General features: G+C 34.3%; 4 protein-coding genes across 5 annotated transcripts; 2 read left to right on the forward strand and 2 right to left on the reverse strand.

Moving 5' to 3' along the window:
- The first annotated feature begins 3,389 nt into the window (after positions 1-3,389).
- On the forward strand, positions 3,390-8,197 carry GPT1 (glucose 6-phosphate/phosphate translocator 1). Its single transcript, XM_021431824.2, has 5 exons — positions 3,390-4,531; positions 4,996-5,221; positions 5,757-5,979; positions 6,726-6,939; positions 7,830-8,197. The coding sequence occupies exons 1-5, from the start codon at positions 4,031-4,033 to the stop codon at positions 7,839-7,841; spliced, it is 1,176 nt and encodes a 391-aa protein (XP_021287499.1). The 5' UTR covers positions 3,390-4,030; the 3' UTR covers positions 7,842-8,197.
- A 1,910-nt stretch (positions 8,198-10,107) lies between these two features.
- Positions 10,108-13,354, reverse strand: LOC110418977 (tryptophan synthase beta chain 2, chloroplastic). Its single transcript, XM_021431823.2, has 5 exons — positions 12,964-13,354; positions 12,118-12,473; positions 11,528-11,970; positions 11,329-11,423; positions 10,108-10,627 (listed from the first exon to the last, which is right to left on the reverse strand). Exons 2-5 carry the CDS (start codon positions 12,181-12,183, stop codon positions 10,452-10,454), a joined length of 780 nt encoding a protein of 259 aa, XP_021287498.2. The 5' UTR covers positions 12,184-12,473; positions 12,964-13,354; the 3' UTR covers positions 10,108-10,451.
- A 931-nt stretch (positions 13,355-14,285) lies between these two features.
- DDL (SMAD/FHA domain-containing protein) lies at positions 14,286-18,908 on the forward strand. 2 transcript variants are annotated; one of them, XM_089783968.1, is made up of 10 exons: positions 14,286-14,411; positions 15,149-15,737; positions 15,965-15,993; positions 16,635-16,704; positions 16,934-17,084; positions 17,599-17,713; positions 17,791-17,838; positions 17,929-17,974; positions 18,068-18,138; positions 18,673-18,908. In XM_089783968.1, exons 2-10 carry the CDS (start codon positions 15,171-15,173, stop codon positions 18,710-18,712), a joined length of 1,137 nt encoding a protein of 378 aa, XP_089640094.1. In that variant the 5' UTR covers positions 14,286-14,411; positions 15,149-15,170; the 3' UTR covers positions 18,713-18,908. The 2 variants fall into 2 exon arrangements, with proteins under 2 accessions (XP_089640094.1, XP_089640095.1); XM_089783969.1 differs by having other exon boundaries at positions 16,638-16,704.
- A 1,078-nt stretch (positions 18,909-19,986) lies between these two features.
- Positions 19,987-22,788, reverse strand: SGP1 (Ras-related small GTP-binding family protein). The gene is made up of 6 exons (XM_021432368.1): positions 22,332-22,788; positions 22,077-22,194; positions 21,876-21,972; positions 21,742-21,781; positions 21,117-21,200; positions 19,987-20,506 (listed from the first exon to the last, which is right to left on the reverse strand). Exons 1-6 carry the CDS (start codon positions 22,671-22,673, stop codon positions 20,342-20,344), a joined length of 846 nt encoding a protein of 281 aa, XP_021288043.1. The 5' UTR covers positions 22,674-22,788; the 3' UTR covers positions 19,987-20,341.
- Positions 22,789-26,954: the final 4,166 nt, after the last annotated feature.

Below are 26,954 nucleotides of genomic sequence, written 5' to 3' on the forward strand. Positions count from 1 at the left end.
AAGTTGGACTTTATCGGGTTCCCTTTTCCTAACTTGACCTTTCTGAAGATAGATACTTCCTTCTCTTTTGACTGGGAAAGCATACTTGGAAGTTCTCCCTGTCTTGAAGCCCTTGCAATTGAGCTGGTATGTATGGAATCTAACTATTTCAATTGCATCTAAGCCAACTGTGACTACTTGTCAGGAATTTCCATGGTCAGATTGCACACTATTCCTACCCGAGAGAGTGGCCTTATGTTTGTAGTCTCACCTTATGACAATCAAATTTTTGTCATTCCATGGAGAAAATGATGAGCTGAGACTGGTCGAGTATTTTTCCATAAATGCACAGATTCTACGGAATTTGACAGTGCGTACTAGTGAAGAGAAGAGAGTACTGCAGTCAGAGATCACTACAGCTTTAGAAACATTACCAAGACTCTCAAAGAAATGCCATCTCATGATTGTTTAAATTTCTCAAATCTTTGTTTCTTCTTAGAGAAATCACCCCCTTGTTTGTTATCTCACACCATGGCAATTACAATTAAATTTCTGTTACTCCGAGGGAAGAAATCCGAACTGCAAAAAACTAAGTATCTTCTGATGCATGCTCAAGTTCTAGGGGATTCGATATTAGGTTTATTGCCCAAAGGGCCAACAGCTCAAGATCACTAAAGAACAGTTGCTGCTACCAAGAACTTAATTTGAAGAAACGCCAAGCTTTAGTCTTTCTTGTAGATTCAGTTATCTGTTACTATTCTTTCTCTGATGTTGAGTTTTTGGTAGCCACAGTGAACTATACTGTTACTAATGACTCTAGCTAATATTCCAGCTTAATTTCTGATTTTTTTTTAGGCCTTTTATCCTTGTGTTAACTTAATATATATGTAACTATCTCCTTAGTTTATTGTAAATAAGGCAAGAAAGGAAAGTCGTGGATTACTAAGGTATTTTAGTAATTGCCGGTAGCCTTGTTTCAAAGTTTAGACTTCTATTTGTCTTCTTCATGATCCTTGCTAACTTGTTCAAGGTTTTAAGAAATACCCATTTTGAGTTTTCATTAGAATTCCCCAAAGTTTTGAAATTTTCCGTCAGAAAAAGCTGATCGTTTCTTGATCCTTGATTACCTCTTCAAGTGTTCAAGAAACACTTAAAAAAATGAAAATGAGTTTTAGCGTTAAGAAATCAGCTTCAACTACATGCATGCATATCTCATCTATTCAGATTGGTATTTATGTTGCAACTTGGTGGGCTTTGCATGTGGCTTTCAATATATATAAGGAGAAGGTTTTGAATGATCATCCTTACCCTTTGTTGCCTTCAACTTTGTCTCTTGCTTGTGGTTCTTTCATGATGTTGGTGTCATGAGCTATAAGAATTGCTGGGACCCCAAAGACAGATTTTGAGTTCTGGAAGACTTTGTTTCAGGTGAGTTTTTCTTTTCCTTTTTTTGCTATGCTTTTAATGTTGTTTTGATTTACAGTCTTACTGAATTTCTGGTTATTTTTTTCCTTTTTCTTTTCTCCTAGATTGCTGTGGCATATACAATTGGACATGCAGCAGCAACTGTGACTGTGTTAGGTTGCAGTTTCATTCACCCACAAGTGAACCTGCTTTTGATGCATGCTGAAGTTCTAGGGAATTTGGTATTAGGTTTATTGCACCCAATAGCCAGCAGCCCAAGATCACTAAAGAACTGTTGCTGTAGATTCAGTTATCTGTTACAATTATTTCTTGAATGTTGAGCTGTGTGGTAGCCATTTTGGTCATCAAATCTTCTCAAATGTATTTACAGCCAACTCTTACATGATTGAGTAAACAGAATTGTTAGCCTAAGGTGCAAAACACAAACAAATTCCCTTCAAAGACATGGGTTATGAATTTTCTGCTCAAATCAATCTTGTCAATCCTGGGGTGTTCCTCTTGCTTTTCTGTTTCTTTTATCCTCAACTTAAGCAGAATTTGAGTCATCAATTTCCTAATCTGTTATGAGTAACCTCACTGGTTCCTGATCCTCATGTTACATCATGATATTCTGATACTTCCCGAATAGTCTAGTACTTTTAATATAACTACACCAAGTGCTTGTTTTGAAGTCAGAATAACCATCTGCAACATTCTGTCGATTTCATGGTGATAATAGGTTCTTTGCTTGTTAAAATGTAAACTCTTCAAAAGAAATGTCCAGTTCAACATGGTTTATTCCATGGATTTGAATCTCAGCTGCAATTGGTTTGAGCATCTTTTGAAGAATGCACAGGTTCTAGAGAATTTGACCGTGCATCTTGGTGCAGTAGAGAGACTACGGTCGAAGAACACTGAATACTGTTTAACTTTATGACCAAGTTATTTGTTCTAGATTGAATCACCATGGAAATATCTCTCTGTTGCTGCTGTGTTGCCTTGATGATTATCAGTTTGTCACTGCAACCATTGTACAATGGATGACTCTAAGCTAGCTTCCATGCTCAAATCTTGATTTACAATGCTTGGAATTAATTTGTTTCTGGCGTAAACTCTTAACTAGATAACATTGGCTTAATAGCATTTCTCTTTCAAAGCTTTTGGCAATCCTTCCTTCTCAGTTTTTTCTTTTGGTTCAATTCCTAGACAGCTAGACTCAACTGGACTATATAGTTTGGTTTGTTCTTCCCATAAGCCTCCCATCCCTGGTGAACGAGGACTCCAACCCCAAATCTTTGGTGCAAACACCAAAAGGAATGACATAGCATCTGAGTTAGCTGACAAATTTGACAGTTTGATGTTCAAACTTCTAGTCTTCTTTTCTGACTAGACCAAGGTTTGATTAAACCAATTTGGAAGTCAGAACTGGTGACAATTTTGATAACCCAGTCTCCAAGTTCTGTCAATTCAATGATGATCAACAACTTTTCTTCTTTTCCTGCCTTTGGACCTGATCAGGCCCATGATTCTTGAGCTTGTCCAAAACCCACCTAAGTGCCAAAAAATCACTCCATTTTAAAAAAAAAAAAACATAATTAAATTTAAAGTTATTAAACTTAACTCTAAAATTATTATCAAAAACTCGATCCATGAACAACTATGTTAGTAAAAATTTTAAAATAATTTGTTTTTATCTTCCATTGTTTTAGTAAGAGATTAATCTTTAAGATGCATTATTATTGTCTTTAGTAAAAGATTATTATCTCTTCATTAATATAAATCTTTAAATAATTTAGCAAAAAATAATTTCATTGAACCAACACAATTTTAAAAAAATCCTTGTTCCTCTTGAGTGGGTTGTTGGCACCTTTGAAGCAAGCATTCGATCTAACACCGCCAGCCCCCATTCCTCCAACCATCAAACCACTCGACATGTCATTCTATAATTGGCCAAAATTAGCCACAAACAGCATACAAAATATACACTGGACCACACTCAATGCAAACCTTCCCAAAAGAAACCACGTTTTTCTTCTTGAGAACCATTTTCCAGCAAGGACAGTGAATCCAATTGCTTCAATACAAAAAAGAGCTGTGGCCTGTGGGCAGTTCACATGAAACCAAAGAGTTTGGTTTGATCACAAAAACACAAAAAGGGAAGAAAGCGTTAGGCTTTGGACTGAGACTTCAGAGCCTGCGTGACCTTCTCCCTATTTTATTTTTCAAAGTTTTCACCGCCTTGTTGCCCCAACAAAACCCCAAAAAGGGAAGAACCTCCAAGAAAATCTCTCTTTTAAGTTTTCATTGATCACCTTGCTTTATATTGCCTTGATCATTAGTAGAATCAGCTTTTTTGGGTTTGAAGGAAATAAGGAAAGAAAGAAAGAAAAGTCGTGGATTACTAGGTATTTTAGTAATTGCCGGTAGCCTTGTTTCAAAGTCTTGATTTTTATTTGTCTTTTCTTGATCCTTGATAACTTGTTCAAGGTTTTAAGAAATACCCAGTTTGAGTTTTCATTAGAATTGCCCAAAGTTTTGAAATTTTCCTTCAAAGAAAGCTGATACCTTCTTGATCCTTGATCAGCTGTTCAAGTGTTCAAGAAATACCCATTTGAGTTTTGATTTGAAAGTTTTGAAGGAAAAAAAAATGAGTTTTAGCATTAAGCAGTCAGCTTTAGCTACATGCATGGATGTGTCCAATTCAGTTGTTCGCAAAAGATTACCTTCAGCCATTTGTAGATCTTTCTTTTCACCGTCTTTGGACCTCCAGAAAAACCCCAAATCAACCAGTCTTTCAGTATCAAAGCCTTTGCATATCTCATCTATTGAAGGTTTTGTTAAGGAGAAAAAGCCAGTGATCCAATGTAAGGCTTATGAAGCTGACAGGTCACAGCCTATCGAGGCAGCTGGGGAAGTGAAATCAGAAGCTGCAAAAAGGGTGAAAATTGGGATTTATTTTGCAACTTGGTGGGCTTTGAACGTGGTCTTCAATATATATAACAAGAAAGTTCTGAATGCTTATCCTTACCCTTGGTTGACTTCAACTTTGTCACTTGCTTGCGGTTCTTTGATGATGTTGATTTCATGGGCTACAAGAATTGCTGAGACCCCAAAAACTGATTTTGAGTTCTGGAAGACTTTGTTTCCGGTGAGATTTTCTTTTCCTTTTTTGTTTGGTTGCTGAGAAAGTGAGGGAAAGTGAGAGAAAATGATAGAAAGTTATGTTTTTGGGTTTTGGGTGTTTTAAGGTTTTGATGTTGCTGGATATTTTCATAGTATCATATCTTTTTAATGTTGTTTGGACTGTAGGGAGGAAAAAGTTAAAAGTGCAGCACGGTCTGCGTTTCAGTTTTAAGAAAGTAACAGTTTGTCTGATTGCAGAGGATTTGAAGGAAATGAAAGGGAAATTAAAATTTAGTATTATGTGTCTTATTTTAAATTTAAAGAAAATTTTGATGGAAGAAAATAAAATGAGAATTTGATGAATGTTTTTGTTTTTACGAAATTAGGATTAAGAGCTCAATATATAAATTATGCCTGTCTTGGTATCACAAGATAAATGAATTACAATCTTACTGAATTTCTGGTTTTTTTTCCTTTCTTTTCTCCTAGGTTGCTGTGGCACATACAATTGGACATGTAGCAGCAACTGTGAGTATGTCTAAGGTTGCAGTTTCATTCACCCACATCATCAAGAGTGGTGAGCCTGCTTTCAGTGTCCTGGTTTCAAGGTTTTTGCTTGGAGAGACCTTCCCTCCATCAGTTTACCTGTCCCTTGTTCCAATCATTGGTGGTTGTGCTCTTGCCGCTGTAACTGAACTCAACTTCAATATGACAGGTAAAAACAATAATCTCTCTGTTATGGATGTTGAATTGTTACTTCTATGTTTCCATCCTTATTATAGCTTTTGTTTGTGCAGTACATTATAATTGGGTTTTTTGTTTGTGTTCGTTGGTGTGAGATTGTAGGTTTAGGATTTAGATGGAGATTACTTAAGTTAATATTTTGTTTATTTTCAGGAGTTCTGGAAAACAAAACACCTCTCTAAATGTGTGCTTTTATGAGGTGAATGTCCAATTATATGAAACTGAGCTCAATGAGCATGCTTTTTTTCTATAAAATTTTTTTGTTTGTTTTACCTTGGTTTTCTTAACAACCAAACTAAAGAAAGTTCAATAAGTGGTCCTTAATTCACTTATTATTTCCAAAGTGTGTATTTGTTACTATGGCCTTGTTCTCAGTTGGTCATCTGGGTTTGGTTTTTGGAAATTTATGTCGGCTGAGGATCCTAACTGGGGTTGAGGCTATAATCAATTTGCTTCTGAGGGTTATTGTTGAAATGCTGAACTTGGTTCTTCACTGTGTATTTCAGGTTTTATGGGAGCTATGATTTCAAACTTGGCATTTGTCCTCCGTAACATATTCTCAAAGAAGGGCATGAAGGGGAAATCTGTTAGCGGGATGAACTACTATGCTTGTCTATCTTTGATGTCTCTCTTAATTCTCACACCTTTTGCGATTGCTGTAGAGGGACCGCAGATGTGGGCAGTAGGATGGGAAAAGGCCTTATCTCAAATTGGACCACAGTTCATCTGGTAAGAACATAACACTACTAACTTGTTCTGTTTCCTTAAACTTGATGTTGTCTGGATTAATTTGTTTGAGTCTGGTAAATGCTTTAAAGGCATTACGTAAACATATTGGAATTTGTTGCACGGATTAAGATTATAATAAAAAGAATAACTAGATGCTCTATCACCTATTCAACTGGGAAAGAAAATGTTGGATGCGTTCACGTCTCTGAATTGATATTCATGATGTCAAGTATGCTTTTCTAATCTGAACCAGAACTATACGATGGAATGCTTTCTGAAAAGCCTTTTATACTCTATTGCCACCTGTTTATGTCTTGAACTTAATGTTCATTTTCAAGAGCTGATTTATTGGATGATTTATTCATTAATCTGATTATTATATAATATGCCTCTAGACTGACGTATAACTTGAAACTGAACTGTTAGTAATTACTAGTAGTAACATTAAAGATTCAGCTAGGCTCTTATAACATGAACGCTAGACAGTACCAGTGTCATCTTATCACCCTGAAGGTTTTGGGTGCTCCTTATATTTAGCTTTCCCTTTACTTTTAGTATTTTTCTTAACATCACAATGGTTTTGAAGTTCATCTTGAAAATTGAAAACTCTATTGTTCCTTTACTTCGTTGAATTTTGAATCATTAGATTCTCTTTATGGACATAAATCTAATTGTAATGATATTTGATATTTTTACTTCTTCCCGTACACTGACAAAATTTTGGTGGATTTTATTGGATTTGATAGGTGGGTGGCAGCCCAAAGTATTTTCTATCATCTCTACAATCAGGTGTCGTACATGTCTCTTGATGAGATATCTCCCTTGACATTTAGCGTTGGCAACACAATGAAACGTATATCTGTTATAGTCTCCTCCATCATCATCTTCCACACACCTGTCCAGCCCATCAATGCTCTTGGAGCTGCGATCGCTATTCTTGGAACCTTCTTGTATTCCCAGGTGAGTGATCATGATATTGCACTCTTGTTATTAATTTTACAACATATTTATGTTCTGAATGTTAGCCTGTAGGACTGTTACTGATGCAAATTAGCTGACTACGTATGTGGACAGAAATTGTTTGTCTGGATTGTTCACATGTAACTTTTTTGTTTGCTTTCAGAGTATTCTTTCCATAGTGATAAGGTCTATAGCATATCATAATTAGCAATACTGCATGTAAGATTTGAAATTCTTCTGGAGCTCTAGCAAGTGACAATTTTTAAGGGGGAAAAACCGAAACATGCACACACAAAAGGAGTGTTGATTTAGCTACTAATTATGTAGTCTTCTAGGTTGGTTGCCTTGGTCTAGGATTCTATTAACGGCAGGTCTGTGCTATTTATCTAACTCTTCAATATATGGTGTTTGTTGTCTACGATCTGTTTGTTGGATCATCTTCTAACACCTACTCAGTGCCTCCAACAAGATTTTGGTGGTAGGTGAATCTTTTCAATCTGTGATAGTTGAATTCCTCCTTACATAGAGAGTTGAATGACTTGCCAATGTTGTGAGGGTTCCAAGGGGTTGCTGTAGTTAGTGGAGAATTATAATCCATAAATGTTGACACTGGGGCCAATGTTAGCTACCAATATGACAGTTAATAATTTTGGTGGTAGGTGGTTTCAATGTACTGGTGAAACTATCTGGACCACTCTCTACCTAACCATTGGCATCTAACAAGACCTTGCATGATTATTCCCTCTGCCTTAGTCAAAGATGCTTTCAGCAGATTCCGTATTTCACACTAAATAATTTGAGAATATGCTTGGTTTCTCCTTCTAAGCACGGTTCTTAAATTCTTAATGATTGATTTCTTTTATCCCTAATCACATGCATGCTTTCTGCAGGCAAAAGCATGAGAACACCATGGGGTTCAAGAATTTTGATTCATCATGTAAACCTAGATGATGAAAGAGAAAACGGTATCTGGAAGAATTTAGCTCAGAGAAGTTTATTGTTCACTGTCTTTTGGGATCGATGAAGATCGCTGGATTTTGGTCAGACAGACCGGCAGCTTGTCATATTGTAGATATTAATAATAATGATGATGATGCTTATAAACAATGTCATACAGTGATTAGTCAGGTTTTTATATTTTAATGCAGCGGCTGAGAGGGAAACTGTCTTGAATAAACAAGGATTAATGTTGTGAGCCCTTGTCTATTATGTTAGCAGACATGAATAAGAAGAGTGAGGACAATGTTTATTCGTTTAACTTTCTTGTTTAAGATCTACGGTGCTATTTTAAAGAAGAGTGGAGAGTAGGGTCAGGTGTAGATGCCTGGGCCATGGTGGTACTGTACATTGAAAATCTGCGGTCTGAAATGCATGTGGAAAAGCTACTTGCAGGGTTAATATAAACCCTCCATTAGCATGTGAGCATGTCTCTCCATGCCCTGGAAAAGATTATTTGGAAAAGCTACTTGCAGGGTTAATTTAACCCCTCCATTATCATGTTGAGCATGTCTCTCCATGCCCTGGAAAAGATTATTTGGAAAAGCTACTTGCAGGGTTAATTTAAACCCTCCATTAGCATGTGAGCATGTCTCTTCATGCCCTGGAAAAGATTTTGAAAGCATTGGAAAATGCCAAGTAGCTAGTTGTTGCATTTAACCCTCCATCACTCTTTAACCATGTCTCTTCATGGAGTTGAAGGGATAGATCTTCTTCCTTTTTGCATCCTTGGAAACCATCCTTACCCTCTAAGATTGTTAAATCCTCTCTCTCTCTCTCTCATGCAAGCATATTAAAATTGTGAATCCATGGCATACCAAGCCCAATAATTAACTGAATACATGGCTTAAACAATAGATGTATATATATTCTCGAACTTAACGATCTTAATTATGAGAACACCTATTTATCGATTTAAGAGTTGGGTTTAAACTCAGTTTTCTCTAATAAAGGAAAGTAAGTATCCTCAATTATGCATGCACGTATCCCTTAATTTAAAAAAACTCGAATCTTTTTATCTCAAATTAAAAAAAAAAATCTTTATCCTATTATACCAATTTAAACATCATATGATACGTGATAAGTTATTTACTAATTATGAGAATTTACATGATTATGGAAAGTGTATATATTTTCGAATTAAATGATAAACGTTTGTATCTCCAACTTAAGAATCGGGTTTAAATCTTTATCCTCCAAATAAAGGTAAATACCCATTCTCGATTAATTGAATACATGGCTTAGATAGTAGATTATATATTCAAGAATTTAATAATAAATGTATATATCATTTTAAAGATTTCAAACAACCTTTTTCTAAATAAGAAAATACTTATCCTTAATAAACTAAACACATTACTTAATGGTAAATATATATATTCTTAAACTTAATGATAAATACATGTATCTTATGATTCAAGAATCGAATTCAAATTCTCTTCCTTTAAATTAAAAAGAAAAATACGTGTATGTATCTTTCAATTTAAGAGTCAGGCTTGGACCTCTTTCTTCCAAATAAGAAAAATATACTAGTATTTATTTTCAAATTAACTAAACACATGGCTTAAATGGTAAGTTATATATTCACAAACTTAATAATAAGCTTAAATATCTTTGGATTCAATAGAGTTCAAACAGTCTCCATCCAAATTAAAGAAAAGTACTTAACTTCAATTCACTGAACACATAACATAACGGTAAAGGTATGTATTCTTGAACTTAATCATAAAGATATATATATATATATATATATATATATATACACATAAATACATGCACATATATATTTTGATTTAAAAATCGAATCCGTATGGAACTCCTTTGTCCGATGGTTTTTTAATAGAAGGCTTTACTTTCAACTAAAAATAAACTTATTTGTCTTATTAGTTCCAATAATTCTAACATTATTCTTTCCTTCTATCATAATTGAATTGAAAATGTTCATATCCATGAAGACATTATTACTACAATTTTCATGCAAGTAGTGTGGGGTCCCATAAGCGTGCAGCTTCAACCGTTGAGTTCAAGACCTTGGTAGTCACTTTGTAATAGATTTTTCATCATTCATTTTTCTCTCTTTCTGGGGTACCTTTCATGGGGCAATATGATGTAAACAATGCATGAGACCAATGAACAAAGACATTCATAAATCTCAGCTTCTCTCTCTGAAACTAGGAAAACAAGATCTTCAAAGCTTCAAAGCATTAAATTCTAAATACAAAAATGTATTTTCCTTCATATTTTTTTATTAATAAGGTAGCGCATGTAACTCAGATTCCCCTCCCCCCCATCTACAATTTCTAATATATAACAATGAAAACAAGAAAAGAAGAAAAAAGAAAACCTTGAAAGGGAGAGGATAGCTAAACAGCAATCGTCTAACTTTGTCCTCACACAGATGTAAAACCCTGAGAAAGACTACAGCTGCATTCCGGTAAATGATGGGGCAACCATTTTATTTTCATGTAAACGGGTGAAATAAAATGGCAAATGGCAGCACGAAAACCTTGGGAGAATTACACCTGCAAATGCTTAATCGCTGTATGAACATCCTTATCACCTCTGCCACTGCAGTTAACCACAACTTTGGTACCATCTGGTAGAGTTGGACACAGCTTCTCCAAATAAGCCAGCGCATGAGATGTCTCCAACGCTGGGATTATGCCCTCCAGTCGAGATAATCTCTTGAAAGCTGTGTTACGTCAAATGATTTTGTAAGAAATGGCAATAAAGAAAATGAAAAGCACAAGTCCATGATAAAGCTGACTAAAATGTGGAGATAACATAGACTGCAAGGAAACCAATCGAATGCATTCTTCGATTTTTCATAAGATCTTTGAGCAGGCATAAATCAAAGGAACCAAAAAGGTGGAACAATCCAGCATCTACAGGAAAAATGGGTGAGATGGAAATGTTTACGTGTGCAAAGTATGACTCAAAATGTTTACATGTACTGATATCAGTCAAAACTTTTCAAAAGAGAAAGTGGCAAACCAACAGATCATGACATTGCGCTGAAAATCAACTGCTGAGAAAAAGAGGTGGAGATTCAGGATACATTGAATGATTAAAGAACGCGGTAAAAATTAGGCCAACAACAACTAAAAGCTAAGGAATCTGTTTCTACTCAGTATGAAACATTACTTGGTCCCGTAGATTAAGCTTCAAATTTTCAGGTACATGAACAAAGCAACAAGCAATTCTCTAATATGGAATGGCAGACAAGTTTTAAGGTTGAAAATGCAGTAAAGAATATAGTGCATAAGAAAACAGGTGAATGGTGATAGATATGCCAATTTGAACAATTATTTTCTTTTGCAAGAATAAGCAACAGACAGTAAAAACAATCAGATATGATAGGACTGAAGCCTTGAAAAGAAATTGGAATGCTACCTTCCAATGCTTCTTCATCTGTGACACTATAGTACTCAGCACGCCCTGTATCTTTGAGAAAACTGTGCTCAGGTCCAACCCCAGGATAATCCAAGCTGTATGCCCACATAAAAAAATTGCCAAGTTATTCAAAGCAAAATAAAGCAAGCCACATAAAAGTAAAACAAAAATTGAACAAATTCATTAATGAAATATTTACCCAGCACTAATCGAATGAGGTTCGACTATTTGTCCATCTTCATCCTGTAATAAGTAGCTCATAGCTCCATGCAACACTCCCACTTCTCCCTTGGTCAAAGTAGCAGCATGCTTGCCGCTATTCAAACCAAAACCTGCAGCCTCTACACCAATCAGCCTAACATCCTTGTCATCAACAAACTCATGGAAAATTCCCATAGCATTTGAACCTCCACCAACACATGCAACCAGCACATCTGGTTTCCCTCCCCATTTTTCTAGCGCTTGTTTTCTTGTTTCTTTACCAATCACTGCATGGAACTCTCTGACCATCATAGGATATGGATGTGGCCCAGCAACAGATCCCAAAATATAATGAGTCATCTCCACATTAGTCACCCAATCTCTGATAGCTTCTGATGTAGCATCCTTCAGAGTTGCAGTACCAGAATGAACTGCTCTAACCTATATGGTAAAAATAGAGCATAAGATCAAACGATGCAATCAGTAAATCAAAAGAGAGATAATATACATCATAAGGTGAAGAGTAGCACAAGAATCTTCATGAATAACAATGTATAACAAGTTGCATCTCATTGGATAAACATTTACCTCCGCACCAAGAAGCCGCATCCTGAAGACATTAAGTGCCTGTCTTTCCATATCCTGAGCACCCATATAAATAATACACTGCAAACCAAACCGTGCACAGACGGTAGCAGTTGCAACTCCATGCTGACCAGCCCCAGTTTCAGCAAAATCCGCTTCTTGCCCAAATGCTTAGCAAGCAATGCCTGAGCAACAGCGTTGTTGATCTTGTGAGCGCCAGTGTGGTTAAGATCCTCCCTCTTAAGGTATATATCTGGCCCTTCACCATTAGGCCCCTTGTAATGCTCCGACAGCCTCTGCGCAAAATAAAGTGGACTTTCCCTACCTACATAGTCTTTCAAAATCCCAGCGAGTTCTTCCTGCAAACCATAGATATATTTCCTCAAAATTACTACTTCCAGTACCAAGAAAGAAATTTTCTTGCAAAAGAGCTCCTTTTTATTAATATCATTTCAGTGCTCAAATTCTTTAGAATCTCTCTTCAATAAATTCTTCAAACAAAATTGGAATTTTATAACAAAAATGACATTTTTTGTCCTTTTACTCATGAAAATAAAAGTAATTAGCAAAAGTAACTATCAAAATCAACAAAAAGTCATTTCCACATTCTACCTTCATGATCAACAAAAAGTCAACAAAGTCGCTTCTTTTAATCAATAACCAAATTCCTTGTAAAAATAAACGTAATCATTTTCGAAAATGCCAAATTAAATTCGCATTTCCTTTCAAAATTAACAAATATACACACACATGCTAACTCAAAACATATCCAAATACGCATTCATTTGAGAAGTACATATGAATATGGAGATACGTATAAATACACAGCGGAAAGATAACGAAACAAACCTGAAACGTCTGATCTCTAGAGAGTAAATTAAAAGCCGTTTCCAACTCCGAGAGAGCAGACATTAGTGTCTCGGGAACATATTTCCCGCCAAATTTCCCGAACCGACCGAAAGAGTCGGGTCGTTGCCATCCTGCCAGGTCTGAGTCCATGGACACCGGAGCAGCAGGGACTGGATCCCTAGTTAACGTACAGGAAATGGAAAATGCTTTCGCAGGAGTCGGCAGAGCTGTAAACTTGTTAAACTTGACTGGCAATCTCGAGGAGGAGGAGGAAGAGGAAAGTGGATTAGAGAGGCGGCAAGTGGCCGTGCTTGTGGCGGAGGCGGCCATTTAAGCGAATTTTGAACTTCTTAGGGATTTTCTTTCTGAGGGTACCACATATATTGATATACTATTTATATTCAATAAGATTATATTTATAATGGAAAATTTTAATTTATGGAAAAAAATCGTAAATGACGTCGATTGGGTTGCGATGCCGACAAGACACGACGTTCAATGGGGGAACTGTTTGGTCAGAGCTGACGTGGCAAAATTATTGTCTTAACAAAGAATTTCTAGAAAGGGAAAAAAATAATCTAGGCAGAACTTTTTTCTATATTTTGCTTTTTTACCCAAAAATGAAAAAAAAAGAGGAAATATTGGATTTTTATTTTGCATTTTCCATGTTTATCATTTAAGAGATCAGGATTGAAACGTTTAGTTAGGAAGGTTTAGTGGGAATTTTGAGAGCCTACTAATTTTTTTCTCTTTTATTTTCAATTATAATGAGAATACTTTCCAAAAAATTAATTTTTTTTGCCGTAAAAGATACTAATGTAATTTAAATCTAACACAAAATATACGTTGAAATGTTAATTTGATTTTTTAATTTTTTTCAATCATTTCATATCCGATGTACTTATTTTTATATGTATATCATGCCTTTTCAATTGATTCAATGTATGTATATTTTTATTTATAGAATTTATCATATTACTTTCTTAATACTTTCCTTTTGTAATTGTTGTTTTTCGTTATATTTCATAATATTTTTAGTTTATATTAATAAATTAAAATTTTAATAAATATTAATTAATAATAAATATGATTTCTTTAAGTAGACTACTACTAGTAATTTAAATTTTAAATTTTATGACCATATTTTATTTATTAAGGAGATTAGGATAAATATTTTCTCTTTCATAAAAAATAAAAAAAGAAAAATAGATAATTAAAATCTGGGCAGTTAATGGGCCTTAATCTTTCTAATGGGCTTAGTAGGCCTGTAATTTGATAGCTTTAAAGCTGAGTATTGGACCATTTATTACTTATTGGGCTTTGCCTTTTGCTTTCTCTTGCCCTCTACCCTGAACCCTTATCAAATCAGAATCTGCAGTTTCGACCCCTTTGGTTTTTTGTTTGTCTCTGGAATCCTAGTACGGGATTAACTTGAAGCAATTTTCCTGGTAATCAAGTTTTCCCCTTTGCATTGTTCTTCCTTTGAAAGCTTAATCTTTCTTTCCTTTTTTGTTTAATTAAGCTTTGGGTTGAAGCAGGTTTTTTTTTTTTTTGTTCTGGTTCTGGAAACCACTTCTCATTTCATTCTTTTCTAGTAACCTCTCGTTTTTCATATATATTTTGGGGTTTCCCGTTCTGGGTTCTCTTGATTTTGCTTATTTTAGTTAGTTGAATTGTCCTGATTGGTGCTTCGTTGTTGCTGACTTGGAAAGTTCTTTGTGTCAGCTGCCAAACCGAGTGCTTCTTTTGGTGTTGTTATGTTATTAGTATTATTACTTGAACCAAGTAAAATCCTTGCTTTGAGTGTTTTAGTACGATGTTTGTGCCTAATTCTCAAGGTTAGCTGAAACTTCATTGTTGTCGTATGCTTATGTTCGAATGTTGTTGAAGTTCTTTGATTATGCTACCCGTTTATATGGTTGAAACTTTGTTCAAATTGTGTTCTAGTGCTTAGGTAATGATTCTCTATAATCTTAACTCAAGACTTAAGTATGGTTCCTTATGCTTTTTTTTTCCTTAGGTTCCCCAATGAAAATAATTCAAGTGTTTAAAATTGCTGACTTGGTTGCGGAAAAGGACATGAGAGACCTTATATAAGTTTCCGGCTTAATCTTACATAGAAGCAATGGTTATAATTTTGCTCTTTTGTGGAATTTATCTTACATGTTTCAGCCAAAACGTGTAGGCAAATTTGCACTGGGAACAGAATGGGACGCCAGTCATCCAACCATTCAGAGTCTCCTGTTAGGAGGCGAGGGTCTCCTCATAGGGAGAGTCCATCTAAAAGAGAAAGATCACCTGTGAGACATAAGACTTCACGCAGAGGAAGCTCCCCTGTAAGAGAAAGGTCTCCTCGGCGCAGGAGTTCTCGCAGGGATAATTCTTTGGAAAGAGAGAAACGTTCTGGCCATACTAAGTCTCCAAAGCATGCTAGTTCACGCTCTCCCATTTCTTGCTCTCCATCTCCCCGTACAAAGAGGTTAAGGAGAGCACAGGCTGAAAAGGAGGTTGAGAAAGTGAAGGAGAGAGAGTATGAGAGAAATCATAGCAGGGGTAGTGAGAAGAGTACACATAAGGATAGAGCTTCAGGACAGGAAAGGAATTCAGAGAGGGAAATGGGGGTTGACAGAAAGGAGAGAAAGTCGGGGAGAGATGATACTAATAGCAAATCTGCTAGAGGGAGACATGACCGGTCTGTTTCTCCATCTGATCGCCACCATCGGAGCAGGCATAGATCTCGCTCACCTGCATCCAATTCAAGAGCTCGTGATGAGGTGTCTGGTGATATCTACTTTATTTCTTGCTTGATTAACATTATTCTGTTTTAGTTTCTATCATTCATATGAGTATGCAGATCTGCTTTTCGAAAATTCTTGTGCATGCAAACATAATAAGCAGAGATGAGGATATGCATTTTCAGTTGAAACCTTTGACTAATATTTTCTGTTTTTGTTCATCTTGAATGATGTCTAGTGTCTGACAAAAATTTTTATCATTTCAGGTGAATAACTCAAGAGGTGCTGAACAAAGGTGAGCTGCTTCTTAAGCTTAATCCTCTCCTTTTAACCTTATATGCATATACTAATTCTTTTATTAGCAAAGAGTGATTTCTGTCATGTGTGTGACTTAATCATGCAGGCATGTTTCCTCTCTTATTCTTATTATTATTTTTGTTGGAGGGTGGGTTGACGTCAAAAAACCACCCAACCTAAAAGTTAAGCTGTTATATGAGGGCCTAATCATGTATTTGTTTTAATCCCCATCCATTGCATGGGAGGGGTGTGAAGGGAAACTTTAGAATAAGCCTGTGCGACTGCTCACTTAAGCTATTTGGATTTATTAATTTAACCAAGTAAATCCTCAACCACTTGAAAGTGAGCTAATGCACTTTCTACCCTAGGCTTTCTTTATAAGGTTATATTCAATCAATTACTTCTCAACATATAGAATATAGAGGGCATCATCTTCATTGAATAACTTCTTTCTCAGTTCCTGTGTTTTTTGTGCGATAAAAGTTGCCACATGATTTACTTTAATGCTCCAGATATGCTTTTTTGAGAAAATTATGTTGTTGAATTTACTTGCTTTTGTATGTTATTTTATTATTCTGGATATACTTCACTCCTTTAAGCTTTAACGTCGTGTCTAACAAGAGGTTTTGTTTTTCGAAGTAGGGATGATGAATATGATTCTGTCTCTAAGATGAAGGCAGCTGAGGAGGCCTTGGAAGCAAAACAAAAGGTATCATTAACTCGGTTGCTAGCTTTATTTTCATTTGTCATGTTTCAAAATTTTTGTGCCAAATTATTCTTGGTATCCTCAGAGCAGATTTATGAGAAAACTCTGGTTCTGTTGTTCTATACTCTGAGAATTACTGCATGGCTTCACCATCAATTTTTCTTTTTTGGTTAGATGAATTTTCTGCCTTGTATTTAATTGATCTTTTCTTCACTGTCATTGTAACTTGCAGCAACAACCAACATTTGAGTTATCCGGAAAGCTTGCAGCAGAAACCAATAGAGTTAGAGGTGTGACTTTGCTGTTCAATGAACCCCCTGATGCTCGAAAACCTGATATAAGATGGCGACTTTATGTTTTCAAAGCTGGTGAAGTATTAAATGGTTAGTCCAAAATAGCTTCCTTTCCATGTCATGTGTTCTCTTCCTATGAATTTATGATTCCACAGTTTGCCCTTTCTTTATCAACTAAATGTTTTTCATGCTTTCACCATTGAAAAATGTGCATGCTTGGTTGCAGTTTTGTCCTTAGCTCATATGTCCAATAATCATCAGAGCTATATGGCATTGATACAAAATTAGTATGAGTATCATTGTTAATTCAACTCCGCCTATATGATGGAAACGAGGTGCACTGCAAGGCTGCACCCTTTAGTTTTAGATTCTATCATATTTGAGATCACATATACTCGTAGAAGATGAGAAAAACTTTTAAATTCTAAGGAAGCTACAATTTATAGTTAACCATTGCTATTCCATTGAGATCTATGGATTAGAGCTTGTTGTTCTCATTATGTTGGCAATACATGTCGGTTAAAGAAGTGAATGACTGTTGAACAAAGCATGTAACTTATTCACCTGATTTATGGTTCTGTTTCTACATTCATCATGTTGGCAGAGCCCCTTTATATACATCGCCAAAGCTGTTACCTTTTTGGGAGAGAAAGACGTGTAGCAGACATTCCTACCGACCATCCATCCTGCAGCAAGCAACATGCTGTCATTCAATTCCGGTAGATATATACTTAGCAGTTCCTTTCTCTTCTTTATGTTGGGGACATTGATTAACTAGATGTTTCTGCTTTATCAGGCAAGTAGAGAAAGAGCAACCTGATGGTACATTATCCAAGCAAGTAAGGTATGGCTAAGTTGATTTGCAATTACTACTGTTGACTAAGAGCAATCCTGTGAATCTTTATCTTATTCTATGTTGCTTTTGCCTTGGTAGGCCTTATATAATGGACCTTGGAAGCACTAACAAAACTTTTATTAACGTAAGCAATTCATTTCACAACCTCTTTTTAATTGAGCTGAAAGTTGATTGGGATTCCAATAACTTCATCTAACATTTTCTGTTGCATTTGCAGGACAATCCTATTGAACCTCAACGTTATTATGAACTTTTTGAGAAAGACACCATTAAATTTGGTAATAGTAGGTAGGGCACGAATCAATAGCCTGCATGTGCTTTTTAGTTGCATAATAGGGATTGAAATTAATTTAGGCAAAATGTAAGAGATTATGTGTGTATGATTATGCATGCATACATGCTTTGGAGAGTGTAGTGACAGCTCTAGCAAGCTACTATGGGATCAATTGATAAAGGCTTTCCTGTTTTGGTCTGTCACTGGGTGTCACACAGCCCTTTGCTGCTGCTATTATTGTTCTCATCATCATGATGCTGTTTTTGGTGCATAGTGAGGAAGTAAATGATTCATTATTGTTGCTTTAGCCACTGCTCTGTTGATAATAAAGCCTGTGCCGGATGATCCCCTCCAATTTACCGGAGAAATTAGTTCAAATCTTTTTGGTTCTGTGGTGAAATAATTTGGTTGTCATCTTGATTTGGTACTGTGAATACTGGCCAAGCACTTCATTCCCTGGCCTAGTAGGGAAATTATTATACTTAAAATGGACCATTCTTGTGCATTGCTATCCATAGCTTTTAAATCGTTTGTTCTGGTTTCTGCAGCCGAGAGTATGTTCTGCTTCACGAGAATTCTTCCCAGTGAGAAGTACTGACAGGCCACCACTGCCATATGAATCCGTGTGTTCAGCAAGCTCTGGAAATGGGACTATTTTTGTTATCAACTTGTTTATTACAAAATACAAGGAATGTTATCGTAGTATTCATTTTTCCTCATTTGAGATTGAAGAGGTTTCTTGTAGAACTAGATGGTTGGGTTTAATCCAGTTTACACTGGTGCATACTATGCTTTGCACTCACCATTTTTCTCTCTTGAAAGTAGCCAGCGCCTATACTTCGTTTATAATACAGTCACCATTATAATCGTTTATAACGTGCATCTCTTTTACGTTGACAACGAGTGTGTGAAGGTAAACTATAACATATTGTTTCCGATTATAAAGATAATGACACTTCTCTTAATTCAAAGAGATATAAATTTGATCATAACATTGCACATAAATGAATAATTGAATGAAAAATATCTTTAAAGCTACTGTAGCAGCCCTCTTCCCTCTTTTTCAAGAGTGCATAGTTTGAAAATTTTAAAAAAGATAATGATTATTTAATTTAAATTATACTTATAATATACATTTCTTTTGCATATGAGAAAATGTATGCAAAGGTAAATTTTAATATATTATTTTCGATTATAAAAAATAATGATACTCGATGTAAATTTATCCATATCCATCTAAATGAATAATTGTATGAAAATTATGCTATAAGTTATTATAGCAGCCCTTTCCTCTCCTCGTTATTGATTGATTTGAATTTCCAAGGGTGCTTTTTGAGATTTTTTTTCTATTAAACTTTTTTTTTATTTTTGGATAATATCGTTAAAAATCTGATATTGAAACAGTAATAAAACAACATAATTAACCAAATAACAACTTGAAATATTCAAAGACATAAAAATCTGAAAAAAAAAATTTTAACAAAATTAACAAACAACATGTCTTTATTCTTTAAGAGTTATTAAACTTTTGTTAATAATATAATAAAATGAAAAGTATTTTAGGGTAGCTAATATTTTCTTGGGTAGGTTTGGTGCTTGTGTTTGACCAAATATTTTATTGCTATAACAGAATGAAATTTGTACCCAAGTATATTATTTAATCCCATTTTCATATTCTTTAAGTTGCTTAGAAACCAAGTGGAATGATTCCCAACTCCACTGTTCAGCAACAAGAATCATTCCCAACTCCACTGTTCAGCAACATAAAGAACTCTAAAGTATCTGTACTAGTCTACAAAGATAAAAAGCAGATTCTCCTATATTTTATGTGGGGAAGCCATGAGAGAATGGAAAAGAAGGGGAAAGAGAGAGGAAGGAGAGTCATCTTAGTATATAGTTCTCATTTTTTCTTTTCTTCTGCATCAAAAGACTCAGTGTGTTACAAGTATTTTACACAAAGATATGTTACCTGAAATATCAGATTCATCAGCTATCTTTGAATTCAGTGTAAAGTGTTACAAGGAAAACTAGGAAAAAGTAAAGCAGATGAAAAGAAAAGAACCAAACAATCAATGACCAAAGTTTGGTGTTCGGTGGTTGTGGGGTCAGGTTGCTACTATAGAATTGAAGAAACTGATCCTCTCTTTCTTTCTTTTTCCTTATCTTTCTCTTTGGGCTATGTACATAAAAATCAGTAGAAGAAAAAAGGAAAGGGTTTTAGAAGTCGATGATTGGCTCTCCAATGGTCAAGTTTCTCTCTACCGTCCACGGCAAGTTAAACAGCTTAGCCATGATGAACTTGAAGATCTTGTTCACATTGATGTTGTGTGTAGCACTTGAGAAGAAAAGGGTTGCCTTCATTGCCCTGGCATATGCTCTTGCCTGTATCAGCAAAAAACACAGAATTCAACGTTTGGTACTGCTAAAAAAAAGTTTTCTTCGTCTAAAGCAATTAAATTCACATTGCTGCTTTAATCAGCATGTGGCCCCTTCTTTTTTTCAATCTTTTAATACGCGGAGAGAGAATCTGAAAGGGTTTGTAACAAATTGTCAAAGGGCTGAGAATTGACAAAGGAAGACTCCCAAGTCCCCCCCTCCTTACTCCTCAGTCATCCCTCTCTACAAACCCTTTTATTCAAATGTGTCATTGTTAGGGAAAAAATTCAATGCATGATGTTAAAAGGTATAGGACACATTAATGACTTGGGTATTTCAGGGTATATGTTTTTTCAACTTGAGCATAAGTATCGGATACGGGTATGTGTTTAGTACGAGTATATTTATGTGATTTAGGGTATCGAATATGTGTCGAACGCGAATACTTTAACATGACATTAACATGGTTCCATTTTTGGGTCCATATTGGTGAGTCTTTCTTACCTGTGAGAGCAACACATGACAATGGAAACTTGGGAGGGGCACTGACAGAAGCAAAGAAAGACTCAAGTAATTTAATTAGCAAAAAGAAACAGACATAATTAAGTTTCTATACCTGAGTGACAATGGTCCATTGCAAATCTGGGGGGAGTCTAACAAAATCATCAAATTTGGTCCCTATCAGTATTGGAATTGCTGTCTGCAAAAACATTGAAAGAAACAAGAAGAAAAAGCAGATTAAGTAAAAACATTTGAAAAAAAAAGGCTGGGAAACTGATATGAAGAACAGACAAAAGCATCATGAATTTTATAGGGCTCCACTCCATAGAATCCTTTACTGATACAGACCATCCATTAATTGGAGCACTAATATTTCATGGGCCTAGCTAGTAGTACTGAACTTTGACATCAATCCTCTTTATTGTTTGCCAGAAAAGCCTGAATTTGACATCAACCTAATGATTTCCTCATTAAAATTTTAATTCAGCCATTCCCCACATATTCATTCAGATGAGCACACAGGTCTTTCCTTAAATGTCAATTATTGATGCGTTAGCAATCAATTATTGGCTATACAAATTGCAATTAATTATTCATCAATCAATTTTGCAGTTTCAAGATCTCCCCCCACCCGCTACCCCTTTTCTTAGCTTGGCCAGACCAGTTAATGTTGACTACCCATTTGACAGAAAAACACCATGAATTTCTATCAGGAAAACAAGGGCAAGAATGTTTAGTACCTGATTCCACTTTCTTGCTTGAGTATACCATCCAACAACACTGCCAAAACCCCAGAAAAAGAAACTTGAAAATATCAGAAAACTATCAATTTTCATTACTTGTGCCAATTGGGAAAGACAGGTTTTGAACTAACCTGTTAAGGGTGCAACGGCTGGTGAGATCAAACATAAACAAAATTGCTACTGCATCTTTACAAGCAATTGGAAGATGATCAAGTGAGCTACTGTCACCTGCAATCAGATAACCAGTAGGAGAAAAAAGAATGAGAACAGCAAAGCTGGAAAGTTCAGAACAAGGTAAATCATAACCAAAACCAATTCCTGGATTCACATACCGCCTACATCCCATATGCTGAAAGCAATCCTGGCACCTTGAACAAACAATGTTTTGTTCACTAAATTCAATCCTGCCATTTCTAAGCATCTTTCCTGTTCATCCCCAGCATATTTGATCTTCGGAAAGAGAGAGGAAGAGAGGGGAAAAGAAGAGATTCAATACCCTTAAAAGCTGCTTATTTCTAAGTGAAATATCATTAAGTTAAGAAGGGACAAGAAAAGAAAGAAAAAAAGAACCAAAACCAGATGCTTACCAGAAAGCTTGTTTTTCCAATTTGGCAGTCACCTAACAAACTGATCTTCAAACTAACCAAATCCGAATCCGTCTCATACTCATTACACATCGTCCGGGGGTCTTCCGGCAAGGCCTCGTTGTCTATCACAACCCCTTCAACCGGAGGAGAATCCCGGCGAGTCAGCCGCCTGTAGTGAACAGGCCTTCCTATGGAACAAACAAGGATTCTGTCCCAAATGAACCTGAAAAATCTTCGAAAAATCGATACCCTTTCAAATATACTCCACTTGATGTTAACATGAACAATCTTCCTACAGAGTTGTGTCATCTTTCCGGTGGCTTCATGAATGATTTCGGTCATGGGAATGGGAGATTGGTTGTTGCTCTTACATAGTACTTTGTGTTCTATGTTGTTTGTTTCTCTCCCCCTTCAGCTTACGTTTTGGTCTTTTAACTAACCCAAAAACAAAGGAAAGCTAATGTCATGTAATGTAAGAGCGGATGACAGTTGACCGGTATTTTCATAAATATACCCAAATAGTCCAAAATGCCGGCTTTACTGGGGTCTATGTACTATGGGCATTTGAGTCAATTTTGGTATGCAAAGACTGACATAAATACTGTGAAGGGTATTTTTGTCATTTCATTAAAAATTTATTTTTTATTTTATTTTTTGAAGGGATAAATCTTGGTCTACATACACAAAGCACAAGCATCTTGTGAGGTGTTTTTTTATTATTTATTATTTTTAAGATAATTAAAAAAATAATATTTTGTTTTTATTATTATATAAAGAAGAATTAAAGTATTTTTTTTTGGGACTGTGAAACTCAAATATTCTCAAAATTGATGAATTTAATTTTTTTATATAATTATTTTCTTATGCTTTGGAAATTAGTAAATGTCAAAAAATAAAATGTGGTGGACAAGTTAAGTGTTTGTGGAAAGTTAAATCATTTACACTTTCAAAAAAGGTGAAATATTTTTACCAATTAAGAAAATGACAAAAAATAAAAAGTGGGTTTCAAATTTTACATTTAATCAATCATAATTATGAAAATTAAACATGAATTTAATTTTAAAAAAGTTGGGTAACGATGGTTTTTTTTTCTTTAGAAGTGACAAATATGAAGGACAAAATAGAGGATATATGAAGACAAAACAACCAATTAAAACAACCCATTTGTATATTTATCTATGGCTTGTAAGATCAAAGAAGAACATAATAGATGAAGTTGTTGGCAGGTTAAACAGATAAAAAAAATAAAATTAATTGATCATGGCATGAATCATTATAAAATTAACCATAAAAATTTTTGTCCTTTGATTGGTAGATCTAGATCAACTGATCCAATAAACCCTTTTTGGAAAGCAAAAGGCTGCAAACACCAACACAATGACCTATAAAACCCCACCTTTTCCCCCTATTTTTAATTATTTTTTAGATGAATTATGTACTTTATATTATACCATACTATATAAGTAAAATATAAGCAAATATCATTTGTAAAAAAGAAAAACAAAAAATAGCTTTTGATAACTTAGGGTTGTTGGCATTGGTTGATCTACCTATATACATAATTTTCTCGTCCGTTAAGGTAGATGTTATTATTATATGTGCCCACTATTGGTGGTATCATTTGATGAATTTATTTCCATTTATGCCCTTAATTGCATTTTTTTAATTTTTTTTCATTTTTTTGCTCTTTTTTTTTTTTGACTCTCTCTATGTAGTTGATGACAAGAGCTAAAGGTTTATTGAGAAGTTAATTATGCTTCTCATTTGTACGATTATGCATTTGAATCTTTCTATGTGTATCAAAAGTAGTGTTTGGGTTTTAGGGGTTCAAAAAACTTTGGTAAGCACATAGAAAGAAGAGAGTTACCTAGTAAAATACTACATATTATTATATATTATAAAAGTATAATGTTGTATGATTCATAAGATTTATGTATATATATATATATATGTCCATGGTCATATTGATATTGAAATTGGCATAATGTGGTATGTTTATGTCCATTTCAATATAATTAATTTACACTTTTTGTCATTTTAAGAATCTTGATAAATTTGTCGATATTCGTATTAAATATCTTAATTATATGAAATTAAATTTAGAAACAATCACGTATATACCACTTCTTTTAAACGCAACTAATTGCAATCGAAAGAATTCTAATTCTACATATTTCAAGTTTTAAGATCAAAGTTTGAATCTATATAACTACTAACTATACTAATAATACCTTATAAAGAAATACTTTTTTAACACATAAAGTATGCTAATAAATACAATTAAATACTCAAATTATTTAATTTGTTTCATAAAAGAAAAATAATTGGGTATTTTGAGCTTCCTCTGACCTCATAATTAAACCTCATAACAAGATATATATATATATATATATATATATAACCCCATTGTCAAGTTTGTGAAATATTGTGTGAAGCTAGCACTCACAACATCAACATTAATCTAAGATATAATGTTCCAAAAATATTAAAAATTGCTAAGGAAAACAATGGAAGACAAACATTGGAAAAAAAATTAATTAAATAGTATGCATTTGGTGGGGATTTTGGTGAAGCAAAATGCCCTTAGAGAGGAAGGGACCAAAGTGGGCACTTAGACCAGAGCCACCTAACAAACTTAGATAAACTAACTACAAAAAAGTTTATTAATGGAGTTGGGTAGGACATGAAAAGTTAATACCAAACTTGCAATTATTAAACAAATAAAATGAAAAAAAAATAAAGAATCTAATCTAAGCTTAAATTTTATCATTCTATATGATGATGTTGCTAACATTTTTTTAATCTAAGATTCGATTAAGAAAATCGAGTAATTATAATATCTCAACGTGTTGCCACATGGAAAGAGAATTAAAAGCTCACGACTTCGAGGAAAAGCTTTGAAGAGTGGATATGGTTCATCTCCAAGGGAAGGTACCTTTGCTCTTAACATGTCAAGATCAAGTTGTATAAGTAACCTTAGCAAAGTTGCAAAAGAACACCATTTGACCTAATCGATATTCTTTACATTAAAATAATTGTTTATTATCTCATATTTTTACATGTATATAAACATATTACTGACGGGATAAGATTCAAAATCGATATTTCATCTTTAAAAAATATTGAGATGCATCTATTAATTAGATTGTGTTTTTCGATTCATTAACTACGCTGAAAAATATCATCACGTAAATGATTCATTTTAAGACTTTTAACATATAAATGCATCTTAAGCAACAATGAACAAAAAGGGTTGGAACCAAATGGCATCTAAACCTATTGGTATTTTCCAATGTTTATAATCCAAATCAGAGTTAAGTGGGATATATAAATCCAAAGCCAATGAAGAGAAGACAAGGCAAATGAAGAGAAAAAGCAAACAAAAAAGGTTGTGTTGTTTTCAAAGGGGTGGTTAGTGCTTTGACAGTGACAACCCCGAGACAACACCCCATCCATTTATGGCCAAAGAAACAGTGCATGTTAATCCAACATTTGTGCCTTGGAAAAAAAGGTCTAGTAAAATAAATAAATAAAGTTGTAATATAATTAAGGCAAGCAATACTTAATTTCGTATTAACTAATGATAAAACGATATTTAATTCATGACAACTACTTAAAATGAATATTTATGAAGCTTTACTAAAATTATACTTTAAGATTGACAAATAATTTAAAAAATCTCATTGACCCGTCAACAAAATTGATTTGACACTACATTTTAAATTTTTAAAACATATATTACGTGTTCGTAATATTTTTTATTTATAGTTAAATAAATAAGTAAATAACTAATTATTTTTTATTTAATTTTTTTAATTAATAATAAATAAGCAAAGAAGTTGTCACCGACACCCCCATTGAAAGGCTATTTTGCTCTATGGGGGAACTATAGAAATGAGTAGCAAAGATTTTGTTTGCACCCCACTTTATGCAATTGATAATAATTTATGTATAGAATTTTTGGGGGTTTCTTTACTTAGTTTTGCTTTGGAATCATTAAAAAGATATTTTTTCCCTTTTTCCTTTTCTTTTTGTCTACTTCTCTTTCAATAAACTCATAATGAACTCATGAAAATTTCCAACTTCTCATCAAATCCTCAATAGGCAAATTCATATTCTCTTAATAATTAAATTTTTAACCATTAATCTATAAAAAAACACCCAAATTTCAATTTCTCATCTCTCAAATTATATATAAAAAAAGGTTTCAATCTTTTCGGAATCGGTTGTTTTTTATTATTATTAACAATCGCTCTTTTAATTCTAGAAATCTCATAAATCGTAAAAACTTTGGTATCTTATAAATAATAACTGATTACGATATTATTTTTCTCTCTTTTATAGATGAATTTTCTTATGACAATTTATACCTCGACATTCAAATCAAAATTTAACTCTGTGGATTTTGGATTTTGATAAATTCAAGAAATAAGTTTATTTTACAAGATAAATTTTTGAACATTAAGTACATTTGTAGGAGCCCAAGTTCATTGTGTCAGCTGGCCCAATGAAAAGATTCATTGGGTTGAAAAGGAAAGAAAGGGTCAAGATCCAAGTAGGAATCTTTCAAACTTTTTGGCCCAAACCCAATCCTTATATGTCTCAAAGTTTAGATTTTTCCAA

The sequence above is a fragment of the Theobroma umbraticum genome, unplaced genomic scaffold (assembly GCF_002168275.2).
Source record: "Theobroma umbraticum cultivar Fairchild unplaced genomic scaffold, ASM216827v3 scaffold_67.0, whole genome shotgun sequence".
Classification (NCBI taxonomy): domain Eukaryota; kingdom Viridiplantae; phylum Streptophyta; class Magnoliopsida; order Malvales; family Malvaceae; genus Theobroma; species Theobroma umbraticum.